The 14073-nt window shown below is 44.1% G+C and overlaps 1 protein-coding gene across 2 annotated transcripts in view; it reads right to left on the bottom strand.

The window, feature by feature from the left end:
• The window catches only part of rnf123 (ring finger protein 123), a 718228-nt gene that overhangs the window by 392154 nt on the left and 312001 nt on the right, over positions 1 to 14073 (bottom strand). For both annotated transcript variants that reach the window (XM_072472026.1, XM_072472027.1), the window contains exons 28-29: positions 8829 to 8916; positions 8259 to 8346 (exon numbers count right to left, since the gene is read on the bottom strand). In XM_072472026.1, coding sequence (XP_072328127.1) covers positions 8259 to 8346; positions 8829 to 8916 — 176 coding nt within the window. The remainder of the gene's footprint in view (positions 1 to 8258; positions 8347 to 8828; positions 8917 to 14073) is intronic.

Below are 14073 nucleotides of genomic sequence, written 5' to 3'. Positions count from 1 at the left end.
ACGTTGCTGAGCCAAAGTGCTTTTGGGAGAAATAAGAGATCAAGTAGAGATTTGTATACAAGGATCAAAGTCAATGTCCTCAGATAATGAAGGCAGTAGAGCTTGGCAAAAAAACAGGGGAGATGTGAGTGCAGATAAATAAATTATAGTTTATGGTGGGCAAAGAGCCCAGCAACAGCATTCTGCTGAACCTTTAGACCAATGTGCCAGGGATTTGCAGAGAGGGAAAGGTAGCATTTGTCCGCAATACATTGAAGGAAAAAGCAAGAGGCTTTTGTGATAACTGGGTATGGGGATACAGAAAGATTGTGCAGAAGTTGCAGAGTTTGACAGCCAAGCACACATGTCTTCTGCAGAAAGTGGAAAAACACACTGTCAGATCATATCATTCAGACTAAAACTCCAAAATGGATTTACAGTAAATTAAACATACATAGAAACAGGTTTAAAAAAAACAAGTAACACTGAATGTATTTAAAAACCAACGACTTAGGTCAATCCACAAGCCGAAGAGTATGTTTTCCAGAAAGTGTTTCTTGCACAGTCAAATAAACTAAAAGACTGCTCCATATGGTTCTTTTACACAACAGCAGCATTTCCATTCAACAAATGACTCTCACATGCTTTGCATTCAAAGGTAGCAGCATTGTTGTAAACAGCAAAGTATCAAAATCAATAGTAAATGAATGACTGATTCATCCGTTTTGATGATCAACAGCCTGCAGAAGATTCCCATCTCGAGTGGACACTCAGCTTTCAAATAAATACTGTTCCTTTGTTAACATGCTGGTGATTATTAATTATTTTATATCTGAAGGGTGGCTGCCACGTTACTCTCTGAAGAGCTGTTGGTCAGGCCCAGAAATATATATAAATATATAAGGAAATATAATCTTTATTAGTGTCACAACTAGGCTTACATCAGCACTGCATGAAGTTACTGTGAAGATCCCCCAGTCACCACATTCCGGCACCTATTCAGGTATGCCGAGGGAGAGTTCAGAATGTCCAATTCACCTAACAGCACGTCTTTCGGGACTTGTGGGAGGAAACCGGAGCACCCAGAGGAAACCCACGCAGACACAGGGAGAACGTGCAGACCCGCACAGACAGTGACCCAAGCTGGAAATTGAACCTGGGTCCTGGCGCTGTGAAGCAACAGTGCTAACCACTGCGCTCCCATGCCACCATTTAAAAAAATATAATTTTCATATGGTCATTGGTGAAGTTTTAATTCACATCTGCCAACACATTAACCAACATGCGTGCACATGCTCAAATGTCAGGTTGACTTGACTGGTAACAGGGGTCCAAGTCAGAACACTATAGGTTCACGTGCCACTCCAGGACTTAAAATGCAAAATTTAGGCCATCACACCAGCACATTGTTGAAGAGTGCTGCGCTGTTATAGCTGTCATTTGGAGGAGATATTAACCCACGCCTCCATTTTTATTAAAATTCATTCTTGGGATATGAGCATTTATTGCCCATTCCTCATTGTCCTGAGAAGGTGTTGACAGACCTTCAGGCAGTTTGTTACAACTGAGGAGCTTGTTAGGCCTAGTCAGAGAGCAGTTAAAAGTCAACCACATCAGCATGGGACTAGAGTTATACAAAGATTAGACCGGGTAAGGATGGCAGTTCAGTGAACCCTGTGTGTTTTCACTCGAGTCATACAGACTCGAAATGTTAACTCCGTTTCTCTCTCCACAGATGCTGTGAGACCAGCATTTTCTGTTGTTAATCGAGTTATTAGTCCTAGCCTCCAGAAAACCAGCTCAGTAGCTGTCTGTTCAGGTGGATGTAAAAGATCCCATGTCACCATCCAAAGAAGAGGGATTGCTCAGGTGTGTTGACCAACATTTGTCCCTCAAAGAACATCAATAAAACAGGTTCACCATTGAACAAACAGAAAGGCCTGTTTGCCCACATAATTATGCCAAAAGTAATTTACTCAGCAAAAAGCACATTAGGTCATCCTGAAGCTGAAGATACTATATGCCCTGCCCAACATTTATTTCTCAAGCGGCAACCTGAGAAAAAGATGATTTGGTCATTTAACTCTTTACTGTTTGCAGCATATTGCAGGGTGCAAACGTCTGTGATGAATGTAGAAATTTCAGATATATTGTATTATATGTATCTGTTGCAGAAAGGGTTAAAAGTCAGGGTTACTATGTATCGGACTGCTGCAGTAACATTTTTTTTAAAGTCCTGGTTTAAAAGACAGATAGATTATAATTACCAGTTAAACAATGCTTAACTATAACACTAACAATGGAACACTAAATCCGAACTGTTATCTTTTATCTTCACTCAAGCAAAGCCCATCACCGACACTTTGGCTACAATGGATAAAATGGAGCATTGTAAAAGTTGGACTAATGGAATTTTGTTTATATGAATAAGATTCCCTGGGAGGCATATAATTAGAGACATTGGTCGGGATTCTCCCGAATACCCGCGATGGCCCGACACCGGCGTAAAAAACGATGCGAACCACTCTGGCGTCGGACCGGCCGGAAGTTGCGGAATCCCCGGCGGGGGGTGGAGAATCCTGCCCATTGTGTTTAGCTTATTAAGATGATATAGTTAATGGGAGGGGCCAGGAGATGAAGCAGTCAAGTGTTGAGTTTCAACATTCAGTTCAGTTTAGATCAGTCTGTGAACAGGCTAGCAGTTTCTGGAGAAACAGCCAGTTAAAGATTTGACTGTGGACAAACCAGCAGCTTGTCTCAAAGCAGTTTAGTTAAAACAGAACAGAAGTTTCTGAAAAGGCTGGCAGGTTAAACAGAAGTTTGACACAGGCAAAAATCTGCAAGCTGAATCCCGAAGGGTCTCTCTCTCAAAGCAGTTTATCCACAACATCTCTTTACAGCAAGTATTCCTGGGTTTGCCAACTGTATTTAAAAGTGGATTTTGACCAGAGATGTGCTTTGCTTGAGTGAAGATAAAAGATAACAGTTCGGATTTAGTGTTCCATTGTTAGTGTTATAGTTAAGCATTGTTTAACTGGTAATTGTAATCTATTTTCTCATATGATGTTAAAGTTATTTTAATCCTGTGTTGGTAGTAAAGCTTGTTTTAATATACCATATTCATATTTGTGCGTTGAATCACTCCTGGTTGGAAGTATCCTTTCCTCAGTCTTACAAATTAAATTATTGGGCTTTCTGTCCAGTATCTGTTGGGGTCTGGTCCAGGATCGTAATACGTCAATGCCATGTTGCCCACATCGCAACAGTGATTGTATCTCAAAAGTAGTTCACTGGCTGTGAAGCAAACTAAGACTTCCTGTGGCTGTGGAATGCGCTTCGTAAATGTGAATTTATTCTTTATTTAGTTATCACTTTGATAGCCTGGTTAAATATGCTCGACCTAATTGGGTTCTGATTATGAAAAATCACAGAAACGGATGAGGCCAGCGTCCATTGAAGCTAAATTCATAAGGCTGAATTTCAGACCCTCAAAACAAAAAAGCACAGAACTTCTCATTTGAAGTGAGGTGGAATGTTACTTATGATACAGAGATCCTTTGTCTTCAACATCTGTCCACATCTGGCCCACTATTAGCAGCAATGAGACCAGTCACTGTAAGGTCCCACTAGGAACCCCCAATAATCAGCACTTGGGCCATTGCTAGATGATAATTGAGCCAGGAAAACATTTAGTCTCGGCACAGTATGGTGCACGATCACAGAATGAAAATTTGAATAATTTCAAGATGGTTTGGAAATTAGGAATCGTCAAACAAAAGGAAGGCAATAACCCACCTCATTCTACCTCTATCATCCAGGTAATGTCAGGATACATTATGAAGCTGATTAATCACTGCAATAAATATCTATTAAATTAGTCGACAATATGGCCAGACACAAGACAACAAAATGTCAATGTTGGGAAGCTTTGGAAACCATTGGTCCAAATGTCAACTCTTCTTCCCCAGCATTCTATACCTACCATATCACGTCTCAAATTATTAAGATATTAAAATGTTACTTTGAATATGCATTTGAATGAGTCAATATTCATGCCCCGAAGGGTGGCACGGTGGTTAGCACTGTTGCCTACGGTGCTGAGGACCTGGGTTCGATCCCGGCCCTCTGTCACTGTCCGTGTGGAGTTTGCACATTCTCCCCATGTCTGCGTGGGTTTCACCCCCACAACCCAAAGATGTGCAGGGTAGGTGGATTGGCCATACTAATTTTTTTTCCAATTAAGGGAAAATTAAGTGGGTACTCTAAATTTATATTTTTAAAAATATTAATGTCTCGAGAACCAGTTCAATAGATTTACCACTCACTCACTGAAATAACATTTCTAAAGAATGGTTTAGAATTTAGGTACCACGTCTGACAAGAGTAAACGGGATAACTTCCTTTGTGAGCCAAGGGCTGGGGTATCAGAGCAGGATGGTAATGCTGGAACTGCACAACACAAACACTAGTTAGACTGTAGCTAGTGCTGCATATAGTTGTGGTCACCGTGTTACAGGACGGGTCTGATCATACGAGAGAGTGAAAAGAGATAGTGGAGGACGGTGCCAGGACTGAAGAATTGTATCCATGAGTAAAGATTGGATCAGCTGGGTTTGTTTTCTTTGGAATGGAGGATCTTAAAGGGTAGGTTTAATTGAGATGTATAAAATTGAGGGGTCTGGTCAGAATAGATAGGGTGGATGCACTTCCATTTGCAGTGAGTGAAAAAGGGGAAAAATCTGTACAGACTGCATAGTTGATTGTTGGGAAGTATGTTTCCCCGGGTGTTTATTGGCTGCAACCTGCTTTGATACATATTTGTAATAAAATACATTTTTTTTAAAAATAGTAATTCAGAGAAATAATTAGAGGAGAGCTGAGATGTCATTTCAAAATGTAGCTTCATCACCCGAAGATGATGGGGGTCTGGAACTCATGGTCTAAAAGGCTAGTAAAGACAGAAACCCTTACCATGTTTTAGAAAATAGTTGGATTGGTATAATCTACAGAGTTATACACCAAGAATTGGAAGGGGGATTAGACTGCGTAGTCCTTTTTCTATCAATATGAACACGTTAGGCTTAACGGCCTCCTTCTGCTCAGCATATATTTCTAATGTTTCGAATGGAGGCTGCGTCCTTTGCTTTTATATTCAGGTCAAGGTGAAACAACATTATCGTCGACATATCTAGGTCATTTAGAATCCTAAAAATAACAATCGTATCACCTCTATACCGTCTCTTTTCCAGTAAGAGCAAGATCTATTTACATAATTACTCCCTATTCAGATCACTCCATTCCCTCGTCGTTCTGGTTGTTCTCACCTGTATTTTTCCGTAGCTGCAATTGTTATAACTCAGATAGCCAGGTGGTGAAAGATAGGACAATGAACTCTATTTCTGAGTTTTTAATTACAGAGCCACATACTGTATGTTGTACACCTTCAGTCTGTTCCTATACACATTTTTTCACTCAATATTTTCCATTTAATATCCTTACGCAAATCAACGCCCAACTGATATACAATTAACAAAAATATACTTTCTGTACTGTGGTGAACAAAATGGTACACAATATTCGAGCTGCCATCGCACCAAGGATTCTCTCAATATTCAGGCACTCAAAATGGGCCTCTTAATTCACTCCAACATAAAATTAGCTTTACACAGTCCCAACCAAATCCCCATTGGACCCCCCCCCCCAACAACTTGACCACCATACCCCCTCACCCTGCTACCCTACCCCCTCACCCACCTACCAACCACCCTACCCCCTCACCTGCCCCCCTACTCCCTCACCCATCTACCGACCATCCTACCGCGTCACCCTACCTCCCCAACAACCCGACCCCATACCCTCTCACCTGCTACCCTACCCCCTCATCCATCACCCTAACCCCTCACCTGCCATCCTACCCCCTCACCATCTACCTATCACCCTACACCTTACCCACCTACCTAGCACCCTCCCCTCACCCACCTACCTACCACCTTCCCCCTCACCCACATACCTACCACACTCCCCCTCACCCACCTACCCATCACCCTACCCCCTCACTGCCACCCTACCCCTTCACCCACCTACCATCCTACCCAGTCACCTTACACTTCACCCGTTACCCTACTCAACTGCCACCCTGCCCCTCACTCACCTACCTCCCACTCTACCCCCTCACCTACCTGCCTACCACCCTGCCCCTCACTCACCTTCCACCCTGCCCCCACACTCACATATGTTCAACTTTACCTCCCAGTCACCTATCTTACACCCAACACCTCACACACGTACCAACCAACCTACCCCCTAACCTTCCACCCTACCCCCTCACACCGACCCTCTCACCCACCTACCCCCACACCCACCTATCACCCTTCCCCCTCATCTACCTAGCTACCACCATGCCCCCTCACCCACCTATCTCCATCCTACCCCCTCACCGTCACCCTACTCTTACCTGACTTCCTGCCCACTCAAGCACCTATCACGCTCCCCCTCACCAACCTATCTTCCACCCTACCCCTTCACCCATCCACCTACCTACCACTCTACCGCTTCACCCTTTACCCTACCCACGCACTGCCACCCTATCCTCTTACTCATCACATTACCTCTCAGCTGCCACCCTATCCCTCACCCACCTATCTCCCATCCTACACCTTCACCCATCTACTTTCCATCCTACCCCCTCACCCTCCTACCTAACAACCTACCGTCATCCATCTACCTACCATCCTACCCCCTCACCCACCTACCTACCATCCTACCCCCCTCACCCACCTACCTGCCATCCTACCCCCTCACCCACCTACTTACCATCCTACCCCCTCACCCGCCTAACTACTATCCTACCTCCTTCACCCACCTACCTACCACCCAAACCCCTCACCCATCTACCTACCACCCAAACCCCTCACCACCCATCTACCTACCACCCAACACCCTTACCCATCTACCACCGTACCTCCTCACCCACGTACTTACCACTCTAACCCCTCACCTATCTACCACCCTAGCCCCCCACCCACCTACCTACCACTCAACCCCCTCACCCACCTACCTACCGCCGAACCCCCTTACTCATCTACCTACCACCGAATCTCCTTACCCATCTACCTACCACCGAACCTCCTCACCCACCTACCTACCACCCTGCCCTCACACATCTACTTGGCACCCAATCCCCCTTACCTTCTCTCTGCAGCTTCTCAAATTACCTTTGGTATTTTGCCAGTATGTGGCAGGGAGTGCCACAAAAAGGGGGCATGGCTTCCCAAACACTCCTGTACCGCGAGGGAAGGACTCCAGGAGCAGTTGTGCTCTGTATTTAGGGCAGCATGGTAGCATAGTGGTTAGCACAGTTGCTTCACAGCTCCAGGGTTCCAGGTTCGATTCCCGGCTGGGTCACTGTTTGTGCGGAGTCTGCACGTTCTCCCCGTGTCTGCGTGGGTTTCCTCCAGGTACTCCGGTTTCCTCCCACAGTCCAAAGATGTGTGGGTTAGGTGGATTGGCCATGCTAAATTGCCCTTAGTGTCCAAAAATGTTAAGTGGGGGTTACAGGGTTACGGGGATAGAGTAGATATGTGGGCTTGAGTAGGGTGCTCTTTGTAAGGGCCAGTGCAGACTCGATAGGCCGAATGGCCTCCTTCTGTACTGTAAATTCTTTGATAATTCATTGATAATTCTATGATTTCTCAGGAGACTCAGTTCGGAACTCGGATGAAAAATGTGGAGTTCCGGTGCAAGGTAAGTAAAAGGGAGCAGAGTGGCAATCACAGTAATTATCACTCCTCGGAAGATTCATCCAATGATTTTCATTGCTTCCATTTATTGCTAATTAGGAACCTATATCTCTCTCTTTCCAAGTACATTGCTTTCTTTCCATTTGTGTAATTATTCAGGAATTTCTGACCCAGGTAAAGCACGTATTGGTGTACAATGAATTAATCTGCTATTTGGCTATCCAATGTCCAAGAATATTGAAAACTATTTTCACTTTTTCCTGTTCATCTTTAGTTCCACTCCCTTCTTTTGCTTTGTAACATCTGCAAATTTAGCTACTGAGTTTGTCACTTTGAGCTCCAAATGATTTCAGGTTTTTTTTAAAACTAGATAGGCATGCAGGGGCTGTGAAATATTTATAACGGAAACTCTCTCCTGTAATGCTTCCATTTAAAAAGACATTTGCAAATGTGTCACCCTATCTGAAATGAACAGCAATGGAAGAAGGAAAATTGTTAAGTGCTTTAAGCACTGTTTTTAAATGTAAGAGGTAAACATACCCTCCAGAGTCGCACAAGGATCCAGTTGGTCTGGGCCCATGGTCGCTGTTCATATGGAGCCAAGAGATTCTTCATCATGGCCACACGTCTGTAAAAGCACAGGCACAAGATTCCATTACTCCAAGGGATCAATACTTACTTGCAGCTTGTCAGTTGTGTCAGTAGAAGTGTTGAGTGCAGTGATAATGTATGCAAGAGGATGAAAGGCTGAGCAGTTAGTCTCGGAAATGTTGATAAAATGACACTGTTGCTGGTTCTATGCTTTCAACTGTCAGCAATAAATACCTCAGGAGGAGCTATACTACATGGAACAAGCAACGAGATGATATTTTAGCATGGTGGCGATATTTAACAAAAAAACTGAGGGGTAAACTAATAGAGATCTTAAAAAATTATGAATAGTTTTGATAAGAATTAAGAATAAAAACTCAACAAAAAAAAATCTAATGGTGGCTTAATAAAGAAATTCAGGTGTGATGAATGCAGAAACGGGTATATATATTGTATCTTATATCTGTTGAAGTAAGTTTATCAAAGGCCGAGGTTAAGGTATATGTTGTTTGGACTTACTGTTCCTCTGGGATACGCTCCACAGCTCGTAGGGAGTTAGGGTAGCAGACATAGCTGGCAAGAGCCTGCATCAAAGAATCTTTAATATCTGGGAAGAGAGAATGAATCAAGCCAACGGATTTTATTGTCGTGAGGTCCATCAGGCTGAGAAATTTTATATTTTCCACTTCTGCTATAAACAAGCTGCCCAGGAACTTTGTTCCATTGTGCATTCTCACATTAGGCATGGTGCTGGCTACATGCAGGGTAAACTTTCATGAACTAAATAAATATGCCACAGTACAACGGTACTAGAGCACTTCTTTATAGCCACGTTAATTTTTTCACTGCTCACAGCAACCATCCCGATGGCTTTCTCAGTAAAAATGCCATTTCATACTGCAACCAACACCGAATTGTATTTCTATTAATTCTTTAATGTAATAAAATAACCAAGATACTTATTGTCAGTAACGATAGGAATGTGTGGTATTAGTTCAGGGTCAGGTCCCAACCTATCTCCTAGGACGTGTGTGTGGGTGGGGGGGGGGGGGGGGGGCTGTGGTGTAGCTGCAACCTTTGTGACAAAGGGGCTTAGTTACAGGAATTCTTGCACACCTAAAAAGGAATCTGATCACCCAAGTTTGTTTCACACAGGGAAGGCAAACTGAAGGAGGCTACTTTAATCAAATTAATCTGGATTGAATTGATATAATTGACAGGGAAAGGCCTCACAGAGTGAGGCAACGTGTTATCAGTCAGTCCCATCTAACTGAATACAGAACTTTTAACAGTTTGCAGTAACGAGTGCAATCTGTTCACTAAACGATAATGCCGTTTTGTTGAAGGACTGATTGTTGAAGGCAGAGCAGCCATTACCATGGTAACACCTTGAGACAATACGGCTGACTTGATGGACCAGGTGATCTTTCTTTCCTATATTTTTTAAAACATTGTCAGTTTCTTCAAGCTGTCTCATGCGCAACTGGGAATCCAGACAGGTTTCACGTCCCGAATCGTCTGAAATTCAGGTTTAAAAAATTGGGCCCAAGAAGCAAACATGCTAAGATTCAGCTCCAAAGCTCCCAATTGTGCCTGAAGCTGAATTTGGAGCTGACCCTATCTTCTCATTTCGAAACCCCAAAAGATGTAGCCTTAAAAAGGTGTAAATAATCCTTGAAAAGAGGCCCAAACCATCTCCATCCATCACCAACGAGGGGTGAGGCCATTTTGGATTTGGTACTGGGTAATAAACCAGGACAAGTGTTAGATTTGGAGGTAGGTGAGCACTTTGGTGATAGTGACCACAATTCGATTACGTTTACTTCAGTGATGGAAAGGGATAGGTATATGCCGCAGGGCAAGAGTTATATCTGGGGAAAGGCAATTATGATGCGATGAGGCAAAACTTAGGATGCATCGGATGGAGAGGAAAACTGCAGGGGATGGGCACAATGGAAATGTGGAGCTTGTTCAAGGAACAGCTACTTCGTGTCCTTGATAAGTATGTACCTGTCAGGCACGGAGGAAGTGGTCGAGCAAGGGAACCGTGGTTTACTAAAGCAGTCGAAACATTTGTCAAGAGGAAGAAGGAGGCTTATGTAAAGATGAGACATGAAGATTTAGTTAGGGCGCTCAAGAGTTACAAGTTAGCTAGGAAGGACCTAAAGAGAGAGCTAAGAAGAGCCAGGAGGGGACATGAGAAGTCTTTGGCAGGTAGGATCAAGGATAACCCTAAAGCTTTCTATAAATGAATATTTTTCGTCAGTGTTCACACAAGAAAAAGACAATGTTGTCGAGGAGAATACTGAGATTCAGGCTACTAGACTAGAAGGGTTCATAAGGAGGAGGTGTTATCAATTCTGGAAAGTGTGAAAATAGATAAGTCCCCTGGGCCGGATGGGATTTATCCTCGGATTCTCTGGGAAGCTAGGGAGGAGATTGCTGAGCCTTTGGCTTTGGATTGGATTGGATCGGATTTGTTTATTGTCACGTGTAACGAGGTACAGTGAAAAGTATTTTTGATCTTTGATCAAAGCTTTGATCTTTAAGTCATCTTTGTCGACAGGAATAGTGCCAGAAGACTGGAGGATAGCAAATGTTGTCCCCTTGTTCAAGAAGGGAAGTAGAGACAACCCCGGTAACTATAGACCAGTGAGTCTTACTTCTGTTGTGGGCAAAGTCTTGGAAAGGTTTATAAGAGATAGGATGTATAATCATCTGGAAAGGAATAATTTGATTAGAGATAGTCAACACGGTTTTGTGAAGGGTAGGTCGTGCCTCACAAACCTTATTGAGTTCTTTGAGAAGGTGACCAAACAGGTGGATGAGGGTAAAGCAGTTGATGTGGTGTATATGGATTTCAGTAAAGCGTTTGATAAGGTTCCCCACGGTAGGCTACTGCAGAAAATACAGAGGCATGAGATTCAGGGTGATTTAGCAGTTTGGATCAGAAATTGGCTAGCTGGAAGAAGACAAAGGGTGGTGGTTGATGGGAAATGTTCAGACTGGAGTCCAGTTACTAGTGGTGTACCACAAGGATCTGTTTTGGGGCCACTGCTGTTTGTCATTTTTATAAATGACCTGGAGGAGGGCGTAGAAGGATGGGTGAGTAAATTTGCAGATGACACTAAAGTCGGTGGAGTTGTGGACAGTGCGGAAGGATCTTACAAGTTACGGAGGGACATAGATAAGCTGCAGCACTGGGCTGAGGGGTGGCAAATGGAGTTTAATGCAGAAAAGTGTGAGGTGATTCATTTTGGAAGGAATAACAGGAAGACAGAGTACTGGGCTAATGGTAAGATTCGTGGCAGTGTGGATGAGCAGAGAGAACTCGGTGTCCATGTACATAGATCCCTGAAAGTTGCCACCCAGGTTGAGAGGGTTGTTAAGAAGGCGTATGGTGTGTTAGCTTTTATTGGTAGAGGGATTGAGTTTCAGAGCCATGAGGTCATGTTGCAGCTGTACAAAACTTGTGGTGCGGCCGCATTTGGAGCATTGCGTGCAATTCTGGTCGCCGCATTATAGGAAGGATGTGGAAGCATTGGAAAGGGTGCAGAGGATATTTACCAGAATGTTGCCTGGTATGGAGGGAAGATCTTATGAGGAAAGGCTGAGGGACTTGAGGCTGTTTTTGTTAGAGAGAAGAAGGTTAAAAGGTGACTTAATTGAGGCATGCAAGATGATCAGAGGATTGGATAGGGTGGACAGTGAGAGCCTTTTTCCTCGGATGGTGATGTCTAGCACGAGGGGACATAGCTTTAAATTGAGGGGAGATAGATATAGGACAGATGTCAGAGGTAGGTTCTTTACTCAGAGAGTAGTAAGGGTGTGGAATGCCCTGCCTGCAACAGTAGTGGACTCGCCAACACTAAGGGCATTCAAATGGTCATTGGATAGACATATGGATGATAAGGGAATAGTGTAGATGGGCTTTAGAGTGGTTTCACAGGTCGGCGCAACATCGAGGGCCGAAGGGCCTGTACTGCGCTGTAATGTTCTATGTTCTCCCAGCTTCCTGCACCTGGCTGCACTTGTTCTTAGTTTCAACTCCATTCACTTCCTCCAATTAAAAGGGTTGCTATGGGTACCCACATAGGTCTCAACAATGCCTATCTTTTTGTGGGATAGGTATAACATTTCTTAATCCAGTCCTATTCATGGCTGTGACCTCTAATTCTCTTTTTCCAGTACATTGACGATCGGTGTCGCCTCCTGGGACATTGCATTGACCATATTTCCAGCTCCCACTCTTCCCTCACCTTCACCTGGTCCATCTCTGGATTTTCCCTACCCAGACATCTCTGTCTCCAATTGTAGGGACAAGCTATCAGCTAATATTCACTTTCAGCCTAAAGACTCCCTCAGCTACCTTGGGTAATCTTCCTCACACTTTGTTTCCAGTGAGGACTCTATCCCATTCTCCCAGTTCCTCCCATCTCCGTCACCTCTGTTCTGATGACACAATCTTCCAAACGAGTGTGTCTGAAATGTCTTCCTTTTTCAACTAAGAATTCTCCTCCACCCTGTTCAATCTATTTCACGCGCTTCTACTCTTATCCCATACTCTCCCTCCCAGAATCACAAGAGGGTTCTCCTTGTCCTCACCTTCCACGCCACCAGCCTTCTTATTTAACTGATCATCCTCTGCCATTTTTGCCAGCTCTATTGTGAAGCTACTACCAAACATAGCTCCCCTACCCATCCCTTTCAGTATTCCAAAGGGACCATTTCCCCCCAAGACACCTTAATGTATTCCTCAGTCATCTCCTTCACTACACCACCTTTCCATGCAAACGCAGTCGTTCACTTCCTCCCTTCTCACAGCTCAAGGTCCCAAGCACTGCTTCCAGCTGGAACAGTGATTTACTTGTACTTCTTTCCATTTAGTTTATTGCGTTCACCACTCAAGATGTGGCCTCTTCTACATGGGGGAGATCAAAAACAAGCTGGATGACTGTTTTGTGGAACACCTTGTTCAGTCCGCTAGCATGACTCGGAGCTTCCTGTCAATTATCATTTTAATTCTTCGCCTTGCTGCATCTGACATCATTTTGGACGGTGCCTCCTCCACAAGGCAAATGTTGCTCTCTGCCTCACCTTGTTGACTGAATGACAGGCAACTCAGCTAAAAACTGCTGTTGTTCTGGCAGTCTCATAATTCTCTGGAACTCTCTTCCTCACAGGCGGTGGAAGAAGTCTTTGAATATTTTTAAGGCAGAGCTGGATAGGTTCTTGATTAACAAGGGAGTGTAAGGGGTAGGCAGGAATGTGGAGTTGAAGTTACAAGCAGATCAGCCGCGGCAGCACAGTGGTTAGCACTGTTTCTCCACAGCGCCAGGGTCCCAGGATTGATTCCCGGCTTGAGTAACTGTCTGTGTAGTCTGCACGTTCTCCCAGATTCTGCGTGGGTTTCCTCTGGGTGCTCCAGATTCCTCGCACAAGTCCTGAAAGACGCACTGTTAGGTGAATTGGACATTCTGAATTCTCCCTCTGTGCACCCGAACAGGTGTCGGAATGTGGCGACCAGGGGCTTTTCACAGTAACTTCATTGCAGTGCTAATGTAAGCCTACTTGTGACAATAATTATTATTATAGATTATTAAATGGCAGTGCTGACATGAAGGACCAAGTGGCCTACGCTTACGCCTCAAGTTTGTATGTGAATATTTCATTTAATCTCTCCTGCCCCCCAGCCTATCACGTCTTCCTGTTTTTCTCCCTGCCACTTCCCCACCTTCCACTGACTCAAAGCCTATTACACTTC

The sequence above is a fragment of the Scyliorhinus torazame genome, chromosome 13 (genome assembly GCF_047496885.1).
Source record: "Scyliorhinus torazame isolate Kashiwa2021f chromosome 13, sScyTor2.1, whole genome shotgun sequence".
Taxonomy (NCBI): domain Eukaryota; kingdom Metazoa; phylum Chordata; class Chondrichthyes; order Carcharhiniformes; family Scyliorhinidae; genus Scyliorhinus; species Scyliorhinus torazame.
The sequence above is the reverse complement of the archived record's forward strand: the minus strand, read 5'-3'. Positions and strand labels throughout refer to the sequence as shown.